Source organism: Salmo trutta, chromosome 19 (genome assembly GCF_901001165.1).
Source record: "Salmo trutta chromosome 19, fSalTru1.1, whole genome shotgun sequence".
Lineage (NCBI taxonomy): Eukaryota > Metazoa > Chordata > Actinopteri > Salmoniformes > Salmonidae > Salmo > Salmo trutta.
The window spans coordinates 50,326,535-50,346,651 of NC_042975.1; the positions used below are offsets into that span (position 1 = coordinate 50,326,535).

Here is a 20,117-nt window from a genome sequence, read left to right on the forward strand (position 1 = left end):
ATTGAATCATGGGCTACTTCGCCAAACGGGTGATTTAACAAGCGCATTCGCGAAAAAAGCACTGTCGTTGCACCAATGTGTACCTAACCATAAACATCAACGCCTTTCTTAAAATCAATACACAAGTATATATTTTTAAACATGCCTATTTAGTTAATATTGCCTGCTAACATGAATTTCTTTTAACCAGGGAAATTGTGTCACTTCTCTTGCATTCTATGCAACAGATTCAGGGTATATGCAGCCGTTTGGGCCGCCTGGCTCGTTACAAACTAATTTGCCAGAATTTTACGTAATTATGACATAACATTGAAGGTTGTGCAATCTAACAGCAATATTTAGACTTATGGATGCCACCCGTTAGATAAATATGGAACGGTTCCGTATTTCACTGAAAGAATAAACGTTTTGTTTTCGAAATGGTAGTTTACAGATTTGACCATTATTAATGACCTAAGGCTCGTATTTCTATGTGTTATTATAATTAAGTCTATGATTAGATAGAGCAGTCTGACTGAGCGGTGGTAGGCAGCAGCAGGCTCGTAAGCATTCATTCAAACAGCACTTTACCAGCAGTTTTTCTCAATGCTTCAAGCATTCCGCTGTTTATGACTTCAAGCCTATCAACTCCCGAGATTAAGCTGGCAATACTAAAGTACCTATTAGAACATCCAATAGTCAAAGTTATATGAAATACAAATGGTATAGAGAGAATTAGTACTATAATAACTACAACCTAAAACGTCTTACCTGGGAATATTAAAGACTCATGCTAAAAGGAACCACCAGCTTTCATGTTCTCATGTTCTGAGCAAGGAACTTAAACGTTAGCTTTTTTACATGGCACATATTGCACTTTTACTTTCTTCTCCAACACTTTGTTTTTGCATTATTTAAACCAAATTGAACATATTTCATTATTTATTTGAGACTAAATAGATTTTATTGATGTATTATCTTAAGTTAAAATAAGTGTTCATTGTTCATTCAGTATTGTTGTAATATTGTCATTATTACAAATATATATATATATATATATATATATATATATATATATATATATATATATATATATATATATATATATATATATATAAAAATCGGTATCCGTTTTTTTTGGTCCTCCAATGATCGGTCGACCTCTACTATAGAGTTACAGTATTTCTGACTGTTCTCTCTCTCGGTCTCTCTCGGTCTCTCTCGGTCTTTCAGACCTGACGCGAGCTGTCAACGCTCTCCCGCGGAACATGACCTCTCAGATGTTCAGTGCCATTGCCGCGGTGACAGGGCAGGGCCAGGGCCAGAATGCCAACACCACGCCCGCCCAGTGGGGCTCCAGCCAATATGGTTACACCGGGGGCAGCAGCGGGGATGGGGGAGGCAACTCCTCAGCCTATCACGTGAGTTCTTTTTTGTTTTGGGTTTATAGCACTAAACATTTTCCCAATGATCCAATAGCTTTGTATTATATTAGGGTATAATTAAAGTAACTCGCCTCATCCACTGCCAGTGTGTAGCAGCCACCTGAGTGACACTAAGGAAGCTTGTTGTCGCAGAAAGATCATCAAACATGGACCGTAATCACATTGGAGAGATGAAAACCGAAATAGTGATGTTTGCCACATATCAGTTGATTGATGGACTGACTGATTGATTTACCGATTGATTCATTTGCAGGTATTTGCAACACCCCAGCAGCCGATGGCGACGCCCATGATGACCCCCAGCTACTCGTACACCACCCCCAGCCAGCAGACCATGGGTACGCCCCAGTACCCCTCCTCCACCCCCTTGTCCTCCCACGGACACACACAGAGCAGCCAAGGGCACGCCCACCAGGGCCACAACAGCAGCAACAGTCACCATGGACACTCGTCCAACACACCTTTCTCCTCCACCTCTTCCAGAGGACGCACGCCGCAGCAGCCTAAGTAAGTAGAGATGGGGAGTGTGGTTTAGTTGGATGTGTGGTCATGTGTGTATAAGATGGAGTTTAAATTGTGTTCTAAGCCAAATTCCAAATGATGTGCCCCCAGCCTCAAGGTTTGGAGTTTTGCACCCCATTCTCTTGATAGAGAGCTAGATAACACGGATAGCACTGCACCGTCGAAGCTGCCCTGTACCTAACCTAGCCCTCTAAAAGACTACAACATCAAAACTGGAAAGCCTACAACATCCAGACTGCCCTGTACTTAACCCAGCCCTCTATAATACTTTTTACCCCTCTTGTTTATCTTTATTTAAACGTTTCTCATTGAGACCAAGGCCAAAGGGAGCCCTGCATGTACACAATCATGCAATTTTACGTTTCTAATGGACTAAAAACATGCAATTAAGAAAATAACTTACAAAACACAATCATGAAAAACAAACATTCCTCAGTAAAAAGGCCATTATGATCTGCCCTAGCAGCACCAAAACATCCAACTTTAGAGAGTTCTGGAGATCATTCCACAAGTAAGGTGTAAAAAAAAAAACTAAACGCAGATCTACCCAACTCAGTGGAAACCAAAAGGATCTCTAGAGTTAGCCATTATTTTTATATTTTATTCATTTAGCAGACGCTTGTTTGTCTGAGACTGGGTCTGGTAGCTCGGACTTCTCTGGGTTAACAATGAAGTAAGGTATGGCAGAAGTTTGTGCAAGAGGGTCCCCACAATTGTCCCCATGTTGGGGAATAAGAGATTTGGTGACATAAAATATGGTGGCGTTCTAAACAATTCCCATAGGAATTTCAAAAGCGCAGGTCTTGTGCAACGTGCCATGCCTTCATTTTCTGTCTTAGATAAATTATATACATATGAGAGATCTGAGGTCTCTACCTATCCATTAATGTACATACAGTGGAAACGGCATGTGATCTTCAGACCCCTTGACTTTTTCCATATTTTGTTACTTTACAGCCTTATTCTAAAATGGATTAAATTGTTTTTCCCCTCATCAATCTACACATAATACCCCATAATGACAAAGCAAAAACTGTTTTTGATATTTTGGCAAATTTATAAATAATAAAAAACTGATGACATTTACATAAGTATTCAGACCCTTTACTCAGTACTTTGTTGAAACACCTTTGGCAGCGATTACAGCCTCGAGTCGTCTTTGGTATGACTCTACAAGCTTGGCACGCCTGCTTTTGGGGAGTTTCTCTACGATTCTTCTTTGCTGATCCTCTCAACTTCTCTTCACTGACACTCCCGCGTTGTCTTGGCTGTGGACTTAGGGTCGTTGTCCTGTTGGAAGGTGAACCTTTGGAGCAGGTTTTCATCAAGGATCTCTCTGTACTTTGCTCTTTATCTTTCCCTCAATCCCGACTAGTCTCCCAGTCCCTGCTGCTGAAAAACATCCCCACAGCATGATGCTGCCACCACCATGCTTCACCGTAGGGATGGTGCCAGGTTTCCTCCAGACATGACAAGAGTTCAATCTTGGTTTTCATCAGACCAGTCCTTTATGTGCCTTTTTGGCAAACTCCAAGCGGGTTGTCATGTGCCTTTTACTGAGGAGTGGCTTCCTTATGGCCACTCTAACATTAAGGCCTGATTGGTGGAGTGCTGCAGAGATGGTTGTCTTTCTGGAAGGTTTTCCCATCTCCAAGGAGGAACTCTGGAGCTCTGTCAGAGTGACCATCAGGTTCTTGGTAACCTCACTGACCATGGCCCTTCTCCCCCGATTTCTCAGTTTGTATGGGTGGAATGCACTAGGAAAGAGTCTTGGTGGTTCAAAACTTCTTCCATTTAAGAATGATGGAGGCCACTGTGTTCATGGAGACCTTCAATGCTACAGAAATGTTTTGGTACCCTTCCCTAGATCTGTGCCTCGACGCAATCCTGCTTCGGATCTCTATTCCTTCGACCTCGTGGCCGGGTTTTTGCTCTGACATACACTGTCAACTGTGGGACCTTTTATGTAGGTCGAAGGAAAACATTTTGAATCTCATAGCAAAGGGTCTGAATACATTTTCAGTCACCCTGTCTGAAGGACAAGTGGATAAACAGCTTAATGTCAAGCCCTACATGTTTATTTTCAAAATTCTCATTTGAACACCACACATTTGCTGCCTGAATGATAGAACCGCTATTAACATGTTAAAATGTTATGGGATTTGTCTCCATTGTTTTTGATGGTAGGCCACTCTGGTAGGCCTACATTATTATCAAGTAGCCTACTTGGCCACTGTTAGAACTGTAACTTAAAGCGTGTACAGTCTGTGTTCACAGTAAACGCGCGCCTGAAGTTGCACAGAATTTTCTCAATGTTCAAGTTTGCGCTTAGCAGACCTGAAATGTGCTCAGTGCCGGATTTTTTGTTGTTGAGGGAACATTGGTTGGGGGTACTCGAGGACCAGGGTTGAGAAACACTGAGCTAGATCAACAGTGCATGTGGAGGATGCATACAAGGTAATGTACAGTGAGGGGAAAAAAGTATTTGATCCCCTGCTGATTTTGTACATTTGCCCACTGACAAAGAAATGACCAGTCTATAATTTTAATGGTAGGTTTATTTCAACAGTGAGAGACAGAATAACAACAAAAAAATCCAGAAAAACGCATGTCAAAAATGTTATAAAATGATTTGCATTTTAATGAGGGAAATAAATATTTGACCCCTCTGCAAAACATGACTTAGTACTTGGTGGCAAAACCCTTGTTGGTAATCACAGAGGTCAGACGTTTCTTGTAGTTGGCCACCAGGTTTGCACACATCTCAGGAGGGATTTTGTCCCACTCCTCTTTGCAGATCTTCAAGTCATTAAGGTTTCGAGGCTGACGTTTGGTAACTCAAACCTTCAGCTCCCTCCACAGATTTTCTATGGGATTAAGGTCTGGAGACTGGCTAGGCCACTCCAGGACCTTAATGTGTTTCTTCTTGAGCCACTCCTTTGTTGCCTTGGCTGTGTGTTTTGGGTCATTGTCATGCTGGAATACCCATCCACGACTCATTTTCAATGCCCTGGCTGAGGGAGGAGGTTCTCACCCAAGATTTGACGGTACATGGCCCCGTCCATCGTCCCTTTGATGTGGTGAAGTTGTCCTGTCCCTTTAGCAGCAAAACACCCCCAAAGCATAATGTTTCCACCTCCATGTTTGACGGTGGGGATGGTGTTCTTGGGGTCATAGGCAGCATTCCTCCTCCAAACACGGCGAGTTGAGTTGATGCCAAAGAGCTCCATTTTGGTCTCATCTGACCACAACACTTTCACCCAGTTGTCCTCTGAGTCATTCAGATGTTTTACAAACTTCAGACGGGCATGTATATGTGCTTTCTTGAGCAGGGGGACCTTGCGGGCGCTGCAGGATTTCAGTCCTTCTCGGCGTAGTGTGTTACCAATTGTTTTCTTGGTGACTATGGTCCCAGCTGGCTTGAGAACATTGACAAGATCCTCCTGTGTAGTTCTGGGCTGATTCCTCACCGTTCTCATAATCATTGCAACTCCATGAGGTGAGATCTTGCAGGCCGAGGGAGATTGACAGTTCTTTTGTGTTTCTTCCATTTGCGAATAATCGCAGCAACTGTTGTCACCTTCTCACCAAGCTGCTTGGCGATGGTCTTGTAGCCCATTCCAGCCTTGTGTAGGTCTACAATCTTGTCCCTGACATCCTTGAGAGCTCTTTGATTAGGAGCACTCCCTTTAATAGTGTGTTCCTAATCTCAGCTCGTTACCTGTATAAAAGACACCTGTCCACAGAAGCAATCAATCAATGAGATTCCATACTCTCCACCATGGCCAAGACCAAAGAGCTCTCCAAGGATGTCAGGGACAAGATAGTAGACCTACACAAGGCTAGAATGGGCTACAAGACCATCGCCAAGCAGCCAGAAATCTTTCTGATTGAGAGGGGGTCAAATACTTATTTCCCTCATTGAAATGCAAATAAATTTAGAACATTTTTGACATACTTTTTTCTGGATTTTTGTTGTTATTCTGTCTCTCACTGTTCAAATAAACCTACCATTAAAATTATAGACTGATCATTTCTTTGTCAGTGGGCAAATGTACAAAATCAGCAGGGGATCAAATATTTTTTTCCCTCACTGTAGATGGAGAAAGAAATGCATTGCTTTACATTGACCATTAGGGTGTACCATTTCCATGTCTTTTTTGCCATACTCTATGAATATGACCACAGGACATGATTTATGGCCTTTTTATGACATTGCCAGCAGTAAGATTTGAGTTCGATTTCCAAAAATACATGGAAGGTAGCTTTCAAATGATATGTCCCTTTTCTCTTTTTTGGACCAAAGAATTGTGTGGGGGGTGTCCCCAAAGTCGCTGGACCCGGTACTTGATTTAACAACCACTCGAGTTTAACAGGTTAACTAACTCATCAATTTACTTTTTGAAAGATGGCTTTTTGTCAATCCAGACACCCAGATATTTAGAAGCGGGGACACAATGATTGTGGGCACCATCCAAATGTACTTATTCATAAATCGTCAGATACATTTTTAAGTGTTTTTGGAAAATAATATATGCTTAGTTTTACATGTATTAAGTACCAATTTCGGTTCAACAAAGTCTTTCTGCAAGGCAAAAAGGGCAGATTGTAGTTCTGAAAGAGCCTTGTCAACGAAAGGGGAAACAGAATACACAACCGTATCGTCCGCATACAATTGTAGGCTACAATTTCTTACAGATGAACCAATGTTGTTTATATAGATAGTAAACGGTACAGGGCCCAAATTCTGCCCTTGGGGGACATCTGACAACACCATCAGAATAAACACATTGTCTTGTATGTCAGGTAGTTTTCAAACCAATTGCAGGTAGCCTGACCCAGGCCAATTTCAGACAGTCTACGAATTAATAAGGAATGGTCAACAGTGTCGAAAGCCATCAACAGGTCTATGAAAAGGGCAGCACAATGCTGCCTTTTGTCCATGCAATTTACTATGTCATTTATCACCAAGAAGCAGCAGATATAGTGACTTGGCCTGAAACCAGACCGATGGACACATTTGAAGCTAGAAAGGATGGACACATTTGAAGCTAGAAAATATCTAATCTGAGTGAGATCGGGCAGTAAATATTCATGTCAGAGCGGTCACCACCTTTGTGGAGAGGGGGCACATGCTTCCAGACCCTACAGATGGCACCCGAGATAATTGTCAGCTTAAAAATGTGTCAATGATTCCACAATTAGAGGAGCAGCAAGAAAGGATCAAGCAAATCAGCCCCACCACAGAAAAATGCCCATTTTCGCTTATGATGACATCTATAACCAAAAGCAAAAAAAACACTTGGGGATAGGTATATTTAGAGAACATGATGCCACGAGTTGATCTCAAATATATAGCCACCCCTCCCCCTGTTTGGTTTGTCACACCTGAAGAGGTTGTAATTAGCACTGTCAATATCCTTATGCGGGATCGAGACATTTTAGTTCTCTGAGAACCAAAATATCCCGACTCATGTCATGCACCCAGATATCAAGAAGGTCCAAACTTTGCATGCTGAAATGTAACCAGGGTTCTAAAGTGCGACAAAAATATTTAGCTGTGTGACCAGGAGTTTTATTTTGGGGAGTGCTGTGCGACTATGAAAAATATATTGCATATAATAGTTGTACTAATGATAAGGCTTCACTGTACCATTGTTTCCAAGTGCCCTAGAGAAACAAGCCAGTGCAGATTCATTAGCGTCATGGTTGCACCATTACTACAGCGAAACCGGCTTGTTTCTAGCTCACCAAGATCTAACTCATATTACTGGCACTATATTTGTATCTTCCTATATCGCATCGCCGGGACCACCTTTTACATTCGTACGCGATGTCGTAAACTGTTCTAAAACTACTTGCCCATTGACGTCGTAAACCATCTGCCCTGTACCTAACCCAGCCTTATAGAACACTACATCATCCAAGCTGCTTTATAACTAACCCAGCCCTCTAAAACACTACAACCATCCAAGCTGCCCTGTACTTAACCCCACCTTCTACTCTGTCTCCCCCTGCAGGTCGAGCGGCAGCACGGCGGTGGACTGGGCCAAGATGGCGGAGCAGTGGCTCCAGGACAAGGAGGCGGAGAGGAAGAAGCAGAAGACCCCCAGGATGACCCCACGGCCTTCCCACAGCCCCATGATCGAGAGCACCCCAATGTCCATCGCTGGAGACGCAACACCCCTTCTGGACGAGATGGACCGATAGAACGGGTTGGGGGGGCACTGTATCCCCCTTATCCCACTTCTTCCGAAGATACCACTCGCTCTCATCAACTCATCCTTCCATCCATCCATCCGCACGCCTGCCCTCTCAAAATGGACCCATGCCTTTCAGATCCCTCTCCTCCTTAGCTTCCTCTCCTCCTAGCCCACTAGCTAACCCTCCTTACCCACTTCGTGTCCCATTGGAATCTGTTTCTAGCTACTGTGTATCTAGCCATGATTTTCTCCCGGCACATCTCTTCTTCAGTCTATCACTCACTCTTTCCCCAGTCTTTTTTTTTTGTTGCCAGCCACATCATCCAGTATTTTATTTAGTAAGGATATTAACACTGTCAGGCAGGCAGACACCAAACACTTGAAACAAACCGCTGACAGACGGATTTATAGGACATGGACCTAATGGAGAAATTGTTTGTCAGACAACCTTTCTCCTTTTCTTTTCCTTTGAATAAAATGCGATAGGGTATGCTGTACTTAATTTTTTCACTTTGATTTTTAAAGAAAAATATTTTAGAAAGATTAGGAGATGCTGACGAAAGGGTCCGATTGGTTGGCGGGTTGTTATGTAACGTTCCTTTGGCTGTGTAGACCCGCCCCTTGCCACCCTGGTGATCAGTGGGTTGTGGCGAGAGGCAGCCGAACTAGCATTTCGCAGAGCCAGTCAGGAAGCTTGTCTGCGTTTTTTTCTTGATGCATCGGAACTAATAAAGATGCTGTTTTCAGTATGAACCCTAACTCTGGACTGTTCACATTGTCTGTCAAACCTATACTTATGCATATGAGTCCGGTATTGATCCCCCAAAAAATTGCTATTGAATATTAAGAGCTCTGTCCTTATTTCAACTAAGATGTGGTGAATGAAACCATGGGGAAATGTGATGATGGGAATGATTGAAACATTAGATTTACCCTTGTCCTCTTCCATCCAAACCCTACTGGTTAGTCATTGTTGCATTCATTGTACCAACCCAGACTTGAATGGTTTGTTTTAACACAGACAGGCGGACACAGGGATATGTGGATGTAACATGGTTTACTAGTATGTCTCTCTTTTGATCCGTCTCTTTGGGAGACCAGAGAGAGAGCTACTAGGCTTTGTTCTTGTTTCGTATTCTAACCATGAAAATAGTACTAATGGTAACCATGGTAACTGATACCATGACGACGCCACAAACGAAAGGAAGGAATGATTGACAGGAGCTGACAAGACAGTAGACTTGAGTAGGGACTAGGTTTTACAATTGAACTTTTCGTTTTGCTGTGAACTTTTTTAGACTGCGGATTGCTTCGAATACCTTATCGTTGTCTTTAAATCATCATATGAGCATTTAAGCCTCTTTTGGGTATTCGGGCGTTTACATCTATCCCGTTTTCATATAGTCCCTAGCCCTGCACCCTTAAAATCCACTCTTTGAAGCATGTCTACAATTTATCTTCTTAAAATCAGAACTTAAACCTAACCTTAACCACACTGCTAACCTTATTACCAAGCCTAACCTTAAATTAAGACCCCAAATATTGGTTTTTAAGACATAGCCAATGTTGACTGTAGCTGTGGTAACTAGTGACAACCTACGTGTTGTTGCTTTCATCTTCGCCGTCATTGTTTTGGTCATTGGACTATTGGCTGTAGTCATTATCCAATCGCGTCATAGCACTGCTCATACTACAAGATGCACGGGTCTGGAGAACGGAATAGCCATCAACTGGGTCTCCTTCATTCATCTGGGACGACAAAAACGAGGCGCAATTGTTTCGTGTATGCCTTGCATAAGTGACACTACCTAGTGTCACACAAAAACACATCTATTGCATTTCTGGGATGTTTTTTTGTTGACTATTTGCTCTGTCTGTATACAGTTGATTGAGTTGCTGATATACTGTACAGTTGTGGGCTTCAGTTGTGGATGTGCGATGTTATACAAGGATTACTCCTAGGATCAAAGCATATTCCACGGAGAATCCTCATTTATAAATGCTCAGGCTAATAATTGCAAATGAGGACTAGTTCTCAATCAAACTGACGGGTAAACAATGGCTTAGTCCAGGAGTATAGGTTTTATCTATAGGGCTGGGAAACTGGTCCCACGTTTCTATTTGCAATATTAGTTGCTGTACCATCAGTAAGCCTGTGGTTGTTGACAGTGGGAGGGGAGAAAAGAGGGATTTTGTCTCTGGTATTAATTACACAGCTGATAACCTTTTCAAACCCTTTAATAAAGTATTTGTAATTAAACTGGGAGTCCCTCCCCCCAGTGTGTGTGTTATGTACACACAGTGTTGTTCAACACACACACACATTTATTTGCTTCTGTGTGTACAGTGGCGACCTGTCATTCAGGGCAGGTAGGGGAGCCCCACATTTTTACCAAAACATTTTGGGGGGGTTGCCTGTTTTGTCTGTTATTTTGGCATTAAAATGTCACACATCAGTTTGCAAACAATGTAAAGAAAAATATATATATATCTTTTAAATGAGTTAAAGCTGCATACAAATATGGTCTCTTTTTTTGCTTTCTTGAGTAAGGCAGCTCCAAAATGCAGGTGTTTCAGCCTAGCTCAGTGCTTTCTGTGGTGGTATTGGGGCAGCCAGTGGAAAATACGGAGCGTAGGGGTTGGTAATGTTCTCTAGTTGCACCATGATTGGCTCAGTGTTCTGTCACTCATGGGGACACTACGTCACCGCCAAATCTAAGGGTAGAGCTCGAAAATTCAAGCACCTTGGGTGCTGCCATAGAGTTACAGAAGTGCCCATCCAAGAAAGCTGAAGGTCATTGGATCACTGCATATTGGCTATGCTTGAATTGCCCTGCCAATGTTCTTCTCAGACCATTATGAAATTATATTTTACAATGTTAGGTATATGATCACACTGGTAGTAGATCATTTGTTTTGTGGATAGGATGTCAAATCACGTTATGTCTACAGTAGCTTTCATTGGACTGATCATGTCAACATCATACTTTCAAAATCTTAGCTAGCAGTCATCATGAATCAAGTTGACAATCTACTGGCAAATCCTTTTTAATTCTTGCCATATGAAGAGAAATAATGAAGAGAAATTATAGATAAAACGTATCGGTGCTCATCAGCCGTTGGACATAAACATTACACAAGTTGAAAATTGCAAATTCAACAATGAGTGGTTTCGAATGAATCGGTGGCTAACTGCAAGCATTGCATAGCAATCACTAGCCTGCTATTCAGTGGAGTGGCTGTGTGGTCCCAAATCTGGGTTTAAGGGTCTCTTTTCCAAGCTTAAAAATGAAAAACATTAAACATTGGCCATGCTGTCAATCCAGCATGATTTCTGTCGCGCTCAGAACTGGGAAATCTGACTTCAGTGAGTTCAAGACAACTGGGAACCGAGGAAAAAATGACCTCTGACTGGGAAAATACGTTTTGAAGTCGGGAGCTCTGGCCTCTTTCTAGAACTACAACCTGAAGATCACTGACGTCATCTTGATTCGACCTTGGGGGGGAAAAAAAGTTCCTAGTTGTCTTGAAAACACCATAAATCCAGAAAATGCCAGACTTTGATGACAAAATTTGCCCACGAGGGACCGCCGCACCACCTTCCTGTTCAAGTGAGCACAGCACAACAAGGTGAGTCCAAAAATGTATTGTATGCTGCTGCATAAATTAAGTAATATGCCAGGGAGATATGTATACTGTAGCTAAGAAAGTAATACTAAGTGTATGTTGTGTAGTAAGATGTTAGTAGCACATGTGCCTCACACAAATAATTTGGTATATTTTCCCTTCTTAATTTCGCCTACTGTTCTGACTGTGCACATGTAGCCTATAACCTGTTTAGGGAAATACATTCACTGAATATTGTAAGAGCTTTCATTGTCTGCTTATATGACCCCTTCATTTATCCTACTGTTCTGACTTGGTGTACAGAGCATCAGGTGGTTAGAGCGTTGGGCCAGTAACCAAAAGGTTGCTGGATCGAATCCCCGAGCTGGCAAGGTAAAATCTGTCGTTAACCCACTGTTCCCTGATAGGCTGTCATTGTAAATAAGAATTTGTTCTTAACTGACTTGCCTAGTTAAATAAAGGTTCAATTTACACTGTAATAATAGACAATGTTCTGAATTCTGTCACTGTACATAGCTAAAAATGTGGGGCTCAAAAGAGGTGCTGTTGGGACAGCTTTATGTAGGCCCTAACAGTTTGTCACCATTATAGTGCAATTAATGTATTGTTTAGTGTTGTGTAGTGGCTTTGCTGGCATGCATCCCCCCCAAAAATGTGGTTTGCCCCACCAACTTTTACATACTCTTACATAGTCACCTTTATTGATTTTATATTAAGATCACTTTCTGAGTCAAAATGTAAGCCGAGATCTTCCGCTCAGATTTTCTTTTTGGAAACGTGACTTAAAAAATGTAAGCCTATGCAAAATTAAAAAGTTAAAACAGCTCTGTAGCAATGACGTTTGTGCAGTAGGCTATACACCCAATACATGATCACTGCATATGCTTGAATTGCCCTACCAATGTTCTTTGCAGACCATTATGAAATTATATGTCACAATGTTAGGTATATGATCATACTGGTAGTAGATTATTTGTTTTGTTACTTGTGAGGCACAGCTTAGTGAGCATAATAATGAGCTTTTTTACTGGACTGATGGCCTGCATCTGATCATCAGTTTGACTCTAACCCTGAAGCCTATAAGAAATCCTGCTATGCCCTCCGACGAACCATCAAACAGGCAAAGTGTCAATACAGGACTAAGATTGAATCGTATTACACCAGCTCCGACGCTCGTTGGATGTGGCAGGGCTTGCAAACTATTACAGACTACAAAGGGAAGCACAGGCACGAGCTGCCCAGTGACACGAACCTATCAGACAAGCTAAATTACTTATATGCTTGCTTCGAGGCAAGTAACACTGAATCATGCATGAGAGCACCAGCTGTTCCGGATGACTGTGTGATCCCGCTCTGCGTAGCCGATGTGAGACCTTTAGACAGGTCAACATTCACAAGGCCGCAGGGCCAGACGGATTACCAGGACGTGTACTCCAAGCATGCGCTGACCAACTGGCAAGTGTCTTCACTGACATTTTCAACCTCTCCCTGACTGAGTCTGTAATACCAACATGTTTCAAGGAGACCACCATAGTCCCTGTGCAAAAGAACACTAAGGTAACCTGCCTAAATGGCTACTGACCCGTAGCACTCAAGTCTGTAGCCATGAAGTGCTTGAAAGGCTGGTCATGGCTCACAACACCATTATCCCAGGAACCCTAGACCCACTCCAATTTGCATACCGCCCCTACAGATTCACAGACGATGCAATCTCTATTGCACTCCACACTGCCCTTTCCCACCTAGACAAAAGGAACACCTATGTGAGAATGCTATTCATTGACTACAGCTCAGCGTTCAACACCATAGTGCCCTCCAAGCTAATCACTAAGCTAAGGAACCTGGGACTAAACGCCTCCCTCTGCAACTGGATCCCGGACTTCCTCACGGGCCGCCCCAACTGGATCCTGGACTTCCTGACGGGCCGCCCCCAGGTGGTAAGGGGTAGGGAACAACACATCAGCCACGCTGATCCTCAACATGGGGGCCCCTCGGGTGCGTGCTCAATCCCCTCCTGTACTCCTTGTTCACTCATGACTGAATGGCCAGGCATGACTCCAACACCATCAAGTTTGCCGATGACACAACAGTGGTAAGCCTGATCACCGACTCACCGACAAACGATGAGACAGCCTATAGGAATGAGGTCAGAGACCTGATTGTGTGGTGCCAGGGCAACAACCTATCCCTCAACCTGATCAAGACACAGGAGATGATTGTGGACGACAGGAAAAGGAGGACCGAGCACTCCCCCATTCTCATCGACGGGGTTGTAGTGGAATAGGTTGAGAGCTTCAGGTTTGTTGGTGTCCACATCACTAACAAACTATCATGGTCCAAACACACTAAGACAGTCATGAAGAGGGCACGACAAAGCCTATTCCCTCTCTCAGGAGACTGAAAAGTTTTGGCATGGGTCCTCAGATCCTCAAAAGTTTCTACAGCTGCACCATCTAGAGCATCCTGACTGGTTGCGTCACTGCCTTGTATGGCAACTGCTTGGCCTCCGATCGCAAGCCACTCCAGAGGGTGTTATTTCATAGTTTTGATGTCTTCGCTATTATTCTACAATGTAGAAAATAGTAAAAATAAGAAAAACCCTGGAATGAGTAGGTGTGTCAACTTTTGACTGGTACTGTATGCATTATTTGAATCGAGCATCGAAGACCAATTTATATTTTTTTCCAAAACAAAGATGCTTGACTCTGGGGGTGACTGCCTTTTGAAGTTTGTCTAGCGTTATGTAGCTAGTAAACTTGTCATCATGCAATATTGGCACCCTACACTTGTTACAGACCAAGACAAGCAGAACAAAAAGTTTCAAATTATCCCTTGGTGGCCAAGTTGGTCTACATTATTTCAAGAAGTGCTATTTGTTGGTGTATATAAAGTCTAAGATCTTTGATAGGCTGATGCATAATTTGTTCATGAAAGCAATCACTGACAGCTGGTAAGGTTAGCATACAGTACATTCGGAAAGTATTCAGACCCCTTGACATTTTCCACACTTTCTATTCCAGCCTTATTCTAAAATTGATTAAATTGTTTTTTCCCTAATCAATCTCCAGTACACACAATACCCCATGATGACCAAGCAAAAACAGGTTTTTAGATTTTTTTGGCAAATGTATAAACATATTTACATAAGTATTCAGACCCTTTTCTCAGTACTTTGTTGAAGCACCTTTGTCAGCGATTACAGCCTCGAGTCTTCTTGGGTATGACGCTACAAGCTCGGCACACCTGTATTTGGGGAGTTTTTCCCATTCTCTGCAGATCCTCTCAGGCTTTGTCAGGTTGAATGGGGAGCGTCTCTGCACAGCTATTTTCAAGTATTTCCAGAGATGTTCGATCGGGTTCAAGTCTGGGCTCTGGCTGGGCCACTCAAGGACATTCAGAGATTTGTCCTGAAGCCACTCCTGTGTTGTCTTGGCTGTGTGCTTAGGGTCGTTGTCCTGTTGGAGTGTGAACCTTCACCCCAGTCTGAGGTCCTGAGCAACCTGGAGCAGGTTTTCATCAAGGATCTCTCTGTACTTTGCTCCGTTCATCTGTCCCTCGCTACCACCATGATTCACTGTAGGTATGGTGCCAGGTTTCCTCCAGACGTGACGCTTGGCATTCAGGGCAAATAGTTCATTCTTGGTGGTGCTGCAGAGATGGTTGTCCTTCTGGAAGGTTCTCCCATCTCCACAGAGGAATTCTGGAGCTCTGTCAGAGTGACCATCGGGTTCTTGGTCCCCTCCCTGACCAAGGCCCTTCTCCCCCGATTGCTTAGTTTGGCCGGGCGGCCAGCTCTAGGAAGAGTCTTGGTGGTTCCAAACTTCTTACATATAAGAATGATGGAGGCCACTGTGTTCTTGAGGACCTTTAATGCTGAAAAAAAAAATGGTATCCTTCCCCAGATCTGTGCCTCGACACAATCCTGTCTCGGATTTCATGGCTTGGTTTTTTTCTGTGACATGCACTGTCAACTGTGGGACCTTAAATAGACAGGTGTGTGCCTTTCCAAATCATGTCAAATCAATTTCATTTACCACAGGTGGACTCTAATCAAGTTGTAGAAACAAACCTCAAGGATGATCAATGGAAACAGGATGCACCTGAGCTCAATTTCGAATCTCATAGCAAAGGGTTTGAATACGAATGTAAATAAGGTATTTCTGTTTTTTTATTTTTAATACATTTGCTAACATTTCTAAAATCCTGTTTTTGCTTTGTCATTATGGATTATTGTATGTAGATTGATGAGGAAAAACATTCATTTAATCATTTAATAAGGCTGTAAAATAACAAAATGTGGGTAAAGGGAAGGGGTCTGAATACTTTCCGAATGCACTGCATATGAACTGGAATTACGCACCTCGTTCAAACCATGATAATTCTGGTGCAGCACATGCGGCCTACAAAGTTACAGTATAGTATTCAAGTATTCATTAGCAAAGTATAAGGCTAATACTGCACTGAATTTATTATATGAAAGAGGTAGGCTAGGACCTCTGTGTATCAATCTTGAACAGGATTATCTATTTTGGATGCAATTTGAATGGAATTGATAGAAAGACTGAGTGCTCGCGCGTGCACTGATTTAAAGCAACGATATTGGAGTGAAAGGCTGTTTTAAAACTCTGCAGCTGCATTTAAAAAAAAGATCATATTTTCGAATAATCAAGATCATACAATAAAAAAATAAGGCCAGATGGAGATGTGTAAATTAAACGCACATTAGTCCTTTTATTACTGTAGCATAGGCTGTACTGCTGCAAATGTAGGCTTACCTGTCACAAGAAAAAAAGTTACCATGATGAAATGATAGGTCTGCATGCATTGTGAACTGTGCTCCTACTGAGATGGGCTGTCTGTCCCCACCCTGAGCGTTTATGATTGATCATGCAGAGAGCAGAAATAAGGCCGTAGAGAAGCCAGATTTAGACATTGCATATAATTTAAAAGTGCAGTTTAACGTCATACTGTTCATATAAATTATTTATTTAGAATTGACCGGTTTCTCTCATTTATCCTGGGAAAGGGAAATGGTTTTGGGCGATAAATCTCAGTAAATTTTGGTAACCGGGTTCCCGCCATTCAACCCTAAAAGGAATACACTTTTTGGCCTAAATGCAAAGCCTTATGTTTGGGGGAAATCCAACACATCACTGAGTAACTGCCTCCTTATTTTCAAGCATGGTCGTGGCTGCATCATGGGTATGCTTGATTCCGGCAAATACTGGGGACTTTTTCAGGATAAAAGGAAACAGGATGAAGCTAAGCACTAGCAAAATTGTAGAGTAAAACCTGCTTCAGTCTGCTTTACACCAGACACTGGGAGAGGAATCCTACAATATTCTACAATAACCTACTAGACAAATCTAGTCCAAATCTACACAGGACTTGCTTACCAAGAAGACAGTCAATGTTCCTGTGCTCAAGTTACAGTTTTGACTTAAATCTGCTTGAAAATGTATGTCAAGACTTGACTGAGCTTGAACAATCCAGGTGTGCAAAGCTCTTATAGACTTACCCAAGAAGACTCACAGCTGTAATCGATGCCAAAGGTGTTTCTAACATGTATTGACTCAGGGAGCTGAATACGTATACAATTACTATATTTTAGTTATTCCATTTTTATTAAGCTTGAAAAAAAAAATTCAAAAATCTTCCACTTTGACACGAGAGAATTTTGTGTAGATTGTTGACAAAAAAATGACAATTAAATACATTTTTATCCCACTTTGTAAGACAATAAAATGTGAAGAAATCAAAGGGTCTGAACACTTTTGCAAGGCACTATATATATATGTTTACTAGACTATTGATAAAGAAAGTTAAACACTATGATGCTTATGATTCATACTTGGTTACATAAATTAGCAACCAGTTACTGATATATGGATCCAGTAACGTGATTCAAATGGTTAAGTATTAGTTCCTGTATTAAGTCACTTTGTGTGCCCTATAGTAATGTGACCACTTTACTCCCTTCCCTAAAGGCTTATTATGGTTTATTATGTGTTACTTATTTAAAATTAAGCATTATATAATCAACTTTGTGGGACATAGTGTAAAATAAAGACTTGTCATGCTGTACAAAAATATAATCAAATGACTTGTTCATTACTGGTTGATGATCTCACATTTTCTAGAGACCACCAAGGGTAATTTCAGGATTGTAATACTTGGACTGCATTTTCCACTTAAGTAGCCTATTGTATATGGATCTGGACAGTACATTTGAAATGCATAACAAGGTTATTTAGAGACTGACAGCAGCTCTGGCTAGCCTCGGCTGGTTATAATGGAAAAGGTGGAAGAAATTGAACAGCCTGCTTTAAAAGCACAAAAACATATTTTTGGGACATTTACCTCTTGAAATTCGTAGACCACACTATTACTAAAAGTGATTACAGCTAGCTAAAACGTTTTTGTGATCAAAGACGCAATATTTACTTAGCTTAGTGGTTGTAGATGTAGTTTATGTAGCATTAGTTTCTGCCCATCTGCATGAATTTCCTGAATGCTTCCCCCCCTGAATGTAAGCTGGGAGGCAGCCATTCTGCATGCAAGGCAGATATTTCTAATAATATTGTGCTACATACCTGAATGATCGATGAAGAAATTGCCTCCCAGAGTACATTGAGGTCAATACAATTTATTCTTCCCAGCTGTTCAGTAACCCCTGCTCTAACGTGTTTTCAGAACACTGAGCCATGTCTGACTTTGAGACAATCAAGTTAGCCGCTTTGGGCAGACCATTGCAGCTGGGGACGCTGAATGACTGCCTTAGTGATACCCTCATTCCAGGCTGAATAACCACCAGGCTTAGGTTCCACTGGAAAGAGGGTAGAAGCTGGATCAGTAATGTGATGGAACATGTAATGTTTGTGCTTTTCTAATAACCAATTTCTGTGTTCTATTCATGTACTTTTCTAATAATCTATTTCTGTGTTCATGCAAGTGACTGATTGAACGAATCCTCACTATCAGTATCTGCAATTTTGCAGTAAGCCCAGAACCTTGTTTTGAGAAAGGGATATCTCAGTTTCAAGGTCTCAGCTTAGAGAGAAGAAGCCTCGTGAGGTATTTATCTGTCACCTGCATGAGCCAGTATTGGTCAGTCACATGAATGAAGCAAACGTTAATGATGAATGAATTACGCATGATGAATAAGCAAAATAATGCAAATATAACTTGTCTGTATATAAGAGAACTAACATGACTGCCCCAGGTAGAGCTCCTGATCGACGTGTATACTTGGTGTATTGAGTTGGTTGGAACCTCTCTAGTGCACTGTGACCCTCCCACTCTGTCTGCCGTATTCTCTCTTTGTTCTTGTTTCCTTATTAAAAATATTCACTCTCTCTCCCATTTTGTCTGTGGATTTACCCTGTACTATCTAAGTCATAGGAGAAGTCCTTAACTTGTGCTTTAGGTCCAGTATGTTTATGAAGTTGTTCAAAGATGTGGCTAAATTAGTTTGTTACATTATTTTACATTTACATTTTAGTCATTTAGCAGACGCTCTTATCCAGAGCGACTTACAGTAGTGAATGCATACATTTCATTTCATTTTCATTTCATATTTTTTTTCTTTTTTTTTTCTTCGTACTGCCCCCCCGTGGGAATCGAGCCCACAACCCTGGCGTTGCAAACACCATGCGTTGCAAACACCATGCTCTCCCAACTGAGCTACAGGGATATTGCAAGGAAAAAGTTTTGTGCATTTTTCCAGAGAAGTGTTACAGTATACCCCAATCCTTTACCTGATGGTCCTGCGACTAGTATCCTGTGACCGCATCCTATCACATCCTCTCCAGGGGATGTTCTTGTACATCAAGTTGCATCACACTACAAAATCAGGGGATAGGCTACTGCCCTATGAGCTGTTCTATGGGCTGTTACAAGGCTACTAACTGATGTAGAGCAAATACCTGGGCAGTACATTAGTGCATTGCGGGGTTTTATTCTTTGAGGCTAAATTGTAAATCATAGTCCACAGACGCTGAGACGGGAATAGAGGACGGGTACGCGCAGTCGCGTTGTTTGGGAATTTTGGGGAGGTGCGCCCCCGTGGACAGTGTTCTCAGAGCTGCGTAGCTATGTCACAATGGGACGACGGACTATCGCGTCTCTACGTCTGTGGACTCTGAATTGCGCTTTAACGTAACATTTCAAACAGATTAGGTCTAGTTCTACGTAATTTCATGAAACATACAATAGTCATCTCAAGACTGCACGTCGTCATCAAAAATATCTTAAGTGAGAGAGATCTGGGAACCATAGTCATAACTCTGAGTATAAGTGCTCATCTAGGATCAGTTTAGCATTTTAGATCATAATGAATAAG

At 42.0% G+C, this 20,117-nt stretch overlaps 1 protein-coding gene across 1 annotated transcript in view; it reads left to right on the top strand.

Annotated features, from left to right (window-relative positions):
- The window catches only part of LOC115154921 (transcription elongation factor SPT6), a 75,488-nt gene extending 65,083 nt beyond the window's left edge, over positions 1-10,405 (top strand). Inside the window, exons 36-38 of the mRNA XM_029701637.1 lie at positions 1,213-1,400; positions 1,678-1,931; positions 7,967-10,405. Coding sequence (XP_029557497.1) covers positions 1,213-1,400; positions 1,678-1,931; positions 7,967-8,156 — 632 coding nt within the window. The 3' untranslated portion in view covers positions 8,157-10,405. The remainder of the gene's footprint in view (positions 1-1,212; positions 1,401-1,677; positions 1,932-7,966) is intronic.
- The last annotated feature ends 9,712 nt before the right edge of the window (positions 10,406-20,117 follow it).